Source organism: Strigops habroptila, chromosome 6 (genome assembly GCF_004027225.2).
Source record: "Strigops habroptila isolate Jane chromosome 6, bStrHab1.2.pri, whole genome shotgun sequence".
NCBI lineage: Eukaryota > Metazoa > Chordata > Aves > Psittaciformes > Psittacidae > Strigops > Strigops habroptila.
The window spans coordinates 25,217,608-25,223,607 of record NC_044282.2 but is presented as its reverse complement, the minus strand read 5'-3'; the positions used below and the strand labels follow the sequence as shown (position 1 = coordinate 25,223,607).

The 6,000-nt window shown below is 45.1% G+C and overlaps 1 protein-coding gene across 1 annotated transcript in view; it reads right to left on the bottom strand.

Moving 5' to 3' along the window:
* Positions 1–222: 222 nt before the first annotated feature.
* Positions 223–6,000, bottom strand: part of LOC115609481 (gamma-aminobutyric acid receptor subunit rho-1) — a 28,060-nt gene continuing 22,282 nt past the window's right edge. Inside the window, exons 6-10 of the mRNA XM_030489794.1 lie at positions 5,092–5,174; positions 3,773–3,913; positions 3,157–3,309; positions 1,479–1,675; positions 223–669 (exon numbers count right to left, since the gene is read on the bottom strand). Of these exons, the coding sequence (XP_030345654.1) occupies positions 382–669; positions 1,479–1,675; positions 3,157–3,309; positions 3,773–3,913; positions 5,092–5,174 (862 nt within the window). The 3' untranslated portion in view covers positions 223–381. The remainder of the gene's footprint in view (positions 670–1,478; positions 1,676–3,156; positions 3,310–3,772; positions 3,914–5,091; positions 5,175–6,000) is intronic.

Below are 6,000 nucleotides of genomic sequence, written 5' to 3'. Positions count from 1 at the left end.
ACACACTCAGGTACTTAAAAAATTAGGATTTCAGGGGCACAAAATGGAGGATGCACTAAATATAAGCAACTGGCAATTATAGTCACTTATTAAAATAGTTTACAGTGGCCTGTGAGGCACAAGAAGGAACATAGCACAGCTTTAAGTAAGTATAAAACTTTAGATTGTATCACCTCTATTTTGCTGAAATGCACAATAACTTGCACAATTATTTATGCCACAAGTGAGTTTTATCTAATAAAAAAATTATCTAATAAAAAAATGCTGAAAAAAATCAATCTTCCTTCCACTTAAAACAATTCTCCATTTTCTCTGTTAGCCTGTGAGACTGTACTTTCATTGAATGTCACAACGCTTTGTGACTACAGGAGTTAGGTTTGTTTATGAAAAAATGGACCAGTATATCAAGTTAAATAGGATGTATGCACCAGGGAATATTATCCTGGAGTACTTGTCAATGGCATGAGTGTCGATCCGCATGCTGACGTATCTCTGGTTCTTCCTCCTGCCCGAGCCCCTCTCAGACCCCAGCGCCAGCTGCACCATCATTCGGTCTTGTTTGTCCCCGTTCTCAGACATGTAGTGCCCCAGTTCGTTCACATCCCCGTCGTTGTAACTGCCGTCCATCATCATGGGCCGGGGCTGAGGTAGGCTGCACGCACAGGGAAGCTGTGGACACAAGTGCGGGATGGCTTTTAGTAGTGACCAGCTATACACAGATATCCCTTTTCTCCTTACAGAAATAGAGGAGGAGAGAAGCCTGGGGAATTCTGGCTGCTGGAACACAAAAGGGAGAACTAGAGGATCAGCAGCTTTTTCCTTCTCCATTTTTGTGCCCGCAAGACACAGTGTAATCAGGGAGAGAGTGAGGCTGTCTGTGGAAAATCTCATTTGGCTTCATCCCAGATACCAGGGTGTAAATAAATGCTGGACCTGTACCTTGAATCTGAGAAAATCAGAGAAAAGGACAGAGAGAAATCACAAGGAGGAATGTGTGAGGCCTGCCCCATTTGAAGAGAAGAGCTTAGGCTGAAATTTTAGGTGGTTATAATTAAATGTAACAAAAGCAGAAGGGGAAAATTTGGACCATTGTGTAGGTTCAGACTGTGCCTGGAGAAAGGTTATATAAAGCACAAAATGCAGTATCCGTCTGGTGCTATTCACAGGTTTGGATCTTCGGTATAAAAAATCACTTACAGGTAAAATCCTAAAACCCATCCCATTTATACAGGTGGTAGAGGACTATATGGGGGGGGGTGGGGGTGTGCAACTAGCATCCTCAGACTCTAAAGAAAGAGCAGTGAGCTTGGGTAGGGTTGTCTATAACCTGGAATGCCTCACTGCTGGTGTCTTTTTGCTGCATTCTCCCCCGGCAGCTGGGAGCAGCACACTGTAGTTGCAGGCTTTTGGACATTCCCAGACATTTGCCATACCTTTTCGCAGGGGCATAAAGCTGCATCAGAGAGAGAAAACGTCACCTTGTCCCGCAGTTTCCTCTCTTTCCGCTCTTGCACCGTAGTCAGATAATTCACAGCCGCATATTCCAGCACCGAGAGGAAGACAAACACAAAACTGACCCACAGGTAAATGTCCACTGCTTTGATGTAGGAAACACGAGGCATGGAGGCATTCACCCCAGTGATGATTGTGGACATGGTCAGCACAGTGGTTATCCCTAGGAATACACCAGCAAAGAGACCATAAGACTCTTTCAAACCAGACTCTTTATCACAAATAGAGCTGTTGTTACAATCTCCTGACACCTGAATTTACCTTTGCAGTATTGTTTTTCACAGCTGGGTGACGGGTGTCACTGCCCGAGAGGGTCCAGGCAGCCCTGATTTCTAACTTGGGTTTTCTTGCCTTTTCGGTGAAAACAGCTCTAGTTCTGGTCTTGGGGTGTTGCCAGCCTGGTTCTTCGCTACACCACCAGGCTCCTACCACATGGCCAGGCAGCAGTGCTTTGACCATGTGCTGGCTGCACCCCATCTCCAGTTTCAGGACAGTCTGTCCCTGGAGGGGTACAAGTACATTGAGTTGGACTCAGTGCTCCTTATGGGTTCCTTCCAACTCAAGGTATTCTATGACTCTATGATTCTGAGTATCTCTTCTAGTTCAGCCCCTCCACAGCATGGGCACACATGAAGCCCATCTGCTGCTGCTACTGCTTCCACCAGTTTCTGCAGGCCTGTATTTTCCATCTGCTCCTAGGAAGTCCTGCTTTGCGGGAAGTCACTCACGCCTGGTCTGTGCCTTCCCCACAGCAAGAGCAGAGACTAATGGGGTCCAACAGGGCAACACTGCCCTGTGTTACACCGTGGGTGAGCACAACAAGCACATCAGCAAAGGCAAGAACCCCTGTAGTTCAGTGTTATCGCGGCTCTGAGGGGGGCTTTCTGTGGCCCTCTTATTTCAGTGGCTAATTATGTCATATTTATGATCCCTTTGAAAGTTGAAATGATGTATATAAGCATAAAGGACTGAATTCACAGAAGTATCTGGGTGCTAAAAAGTGCTGCTAAAGGCAGTGCCTATATCTTCCGAAAAGCCATAGCTCAAACCCTTATGCTGCTTTTAATGAGGTCTCAAGGCAATGGATGCTGTTTCTAAACACAGACATGGATAACTACCCCATTTACCATCTCTGTTATGCCTCTATATATCCTCTCCACTGAGGAATAGGATTTTAACAATAAATAAAATCTGAGGTGCGTGTTGCCTGGAGTAAGCAGAAACAAGCCTGGGTCTCAAAGTCTGCAAAAACAAAAACAGCACTTTGCTAAGGGCAAGGCACCTGCTTTGGAAGATTTATATCCATATCACAGTTCTGCTCCCATGGTGACTCCTCTGACATATGGCTTCATCTGTCTGAAAGATGTTGCAAAAGCTGAAATGTGAAGGATTCAGCTGAAAGCTGAATCCCTCACATTGCACTGTGCAAGCAGGGAAGGTAATTTGCCTGGTACTGCAGGGCAGATGGAGAGTTTGTACCAGGGCCAGTCCCCTGCATGGGGCACACATGTGTGGCATAGCTGATTTCCGTGCCACAAGGCAATGTGGGGGCAGTGCTTATCACAGGGGATTTCATCTTGATGGTCAAGACTGCAGCTGCAGCAATTGTCTCTCAGATCTGCTGACTGCAAGGTTGTTTTTTACCTAGAGGAACTCTGGCAGGAACTGCTCGTCGATCGATCCAGAAGGACACCCAGGACAACATGACCATGAGGGTGGCGGGGAAGTAGGTTTGGAGCAAGAAGAAGAAGATGTGTCGGCGTAAAGTGAAGTTTATATAGAGGCGATTGTACCACCCTGTGTAACAGAGAGAAGGAAAAAGAGAAGTCACACTGATATCAAAGTCATTTCAGTAAGGTGATATTGCATTAGGGGGATAGTGCCTCATTTGCTTTTAGAAAAACACTGTTAATGACCACAGATAATTGCAGAAAGGACTCCTTATGGAACCAGCTATAAAAGTCAAAGCATCTTTCAGGACCATAACTTCCAGAGAAGACAATATAACCTGTTCACTTGAAGAGTTTAATTCGCGTTAAGGCTTGGTGTGATCTTGAAGAAGGATTATCTTTCCAGACTATGTAACTATCAAGATAGAAGTCTGTGGCAGGGACAGCAGCCTCAGCATAGAAAAGAGGCAGGCCTCACGGGCCACAGGGAGAACTCCCAGTGGAATAATCCTCCATGTCCAAGGTCAAGAGGGACAGTTTGCACCCCTTCTTCCCCCAGCCCACTCTCTGTCAGACGCTCCGGTACCCACCTGTGCTGCTGTAAAAGGCAAGCTTTGTGGTGGTGTGAAACTCCTGGATCAGGAACTGGGAGAGTGATATCCTCTCATCTGTTTTTAGGGAATCGTTCCCGTTCTTCCAGTAGAGCATAAGGTCATCTTCAGTGTAGGCGTCTAGGGGAGCAAAGTGAACCGCAGTGCAGTACACTGAGCCAGCTGCTGTCACACCACAGCCCACTGTGTCCCCACACACCTTTCAGGCTACCTGTGAGGTTCTGGCTGAAAAGGCCAAATGCCACCACCTGAGAGCTGTGCCAATGGTTGGTATGTCTGTGGCAAGGAGTGGACTAGCTCCTTGTCACAGCCCTCAGGCCTCATGCCTGGTGCATCATAATTTCACACACATCATATAGAAGTCAGGTAACCCACCACATCAGAACTTGAGAAATTGTCCCTTCTAAACATCCTAAAACCAGAAGCAAAGGAAAGGAGCCTTAGAGGAACAATCTATTGATGGTCTGGGGTAACAGGAGGAACAATCTATCGATGGTCTGAGTCACGCAGGAGGAAAAATCTCGGGTAAAATTTCTGCCTGTGGTGCACACATGAACATTGCAGGTCTTGCTTTTGTAATATACGTGGAAATATAGTAATGTTAATCCTTTCAGATCTGTTTAGTAGCAGCTCTTCCCAGACAGGAAGAAAAAAAATCACACATAAATATTTTAAAACAGAATTAAGATTATAATTTCTTACTGCAATCCTAAGAAGGAGAAGAAAAAACCTACTAAAAAGTGAGAAGTTTAAAATGCTGCTGTTTGAAATCTAGCCAATTCATATGTGCATCATACCTGGGACAAAGGAGCTACATGTGGGTATAAGCTGCATTTGTCTCTAATAGGTGTATGAAATGTAAGAGAAAGGTGACTAGTGTCAGTGCCCCATCCTGGTTTCTGCACCACAGATGAGCAGATGAAGGGTGTAGGGCCATTTATTTATGTGCTTGAGGGCACCCAGGCAAGTGGATGCAGCTGGAGACTGCTGATGTGCAAGGGAAGTGGCCCAGGTCCCCTGGGGATGGGGTGGCAGCGGGGCAGCCTGGCTTTCAGGGACAGTGACAAGCTAGCGCTCACAGCTGGTTTGTCAAAGCAATGCATTGTTGCGAACACCACCTAATCTCAGTGAAAAAATATGGGCAAGGAGTTTTTCTTAGTGTTGAAGTGACTTTGGTGAGAGCTCCCCTGAATGGTACCAGCAATTTAATTGTTGGTATAATTATTGGTATAATTAAATACAGTTTGGGTGCCCGTGGGGTGCAGCCCTTGTCTCCCCTACACCTCTGCTTTACTTACAGCTTTCAATCTCCAGGGAACATGTCTGTGTGTCCAGGGGGAAGCGACTAAAATCCATGTTGCACATTGCCGTTACCGTAACTCTAGGAATAATAAAACCCACTCCATTAAAACCTTGTCTTCTTATGTGACTGTAAAATGATAAAGCCGTGAGTTTGGTTTTTTTTATTAACTATCTAGCCAGTAACAGTCCACTGCAAATAAACACCTTCCACTCAGCTAAAGACATTCTAATTTATTTAAAGCCATTTCTTCGTCGCAGCAAACCAGTGTTAGAAGAGGCAAGACTAGAAAGTTAGGCCATGGCAAATTGCTACTAGATGACAAAAATACTGGAGGAGAAAATGGGAAAGGGCAGAGAGGGCACTTCTTCCTCTTTGACTATCAGCAAACATCTGTCTGCAGAGATTTGTGCTTTCAACGGATGCTTTGTATGATAAAATAATTTCCTTTTTTTCAAAGCCATCCTAGTGGCATGAGGGATGCAGGTAGGTTTTTTTCTCTGCGCTCTCTGAATTTCCAGCTGCTCAGTGAGAATCCAGTGACCACACATGGGTATCAGCCACCAGAGGGCACAGGCAATACTGGAGCTCGTTTGCAACAAAGACCACTGAAATACTCTGCCCCATCAATCAAAAGCTCTGGTCTTGCTATAGTCTGATTATCTCATTTTTAACAGCATGATTTTGTGTTTGCACTGGAAGCACCCATAAATCTTGTCTCAACTGGCTTGAACTCCAGGGAAGTAAATGAAGATAGAAGTATCAGTCATTATGAAGAAAGAATTAATGAATTATAGCAGTGCTAATGGTAGACAGACATCTGTCACATAATGATAAAAACACAGTGTAACCCTTATGTTAGTAGTCCTGCAAGTGCGGACTCTCACTGATGTTGCTTTCCTATCAT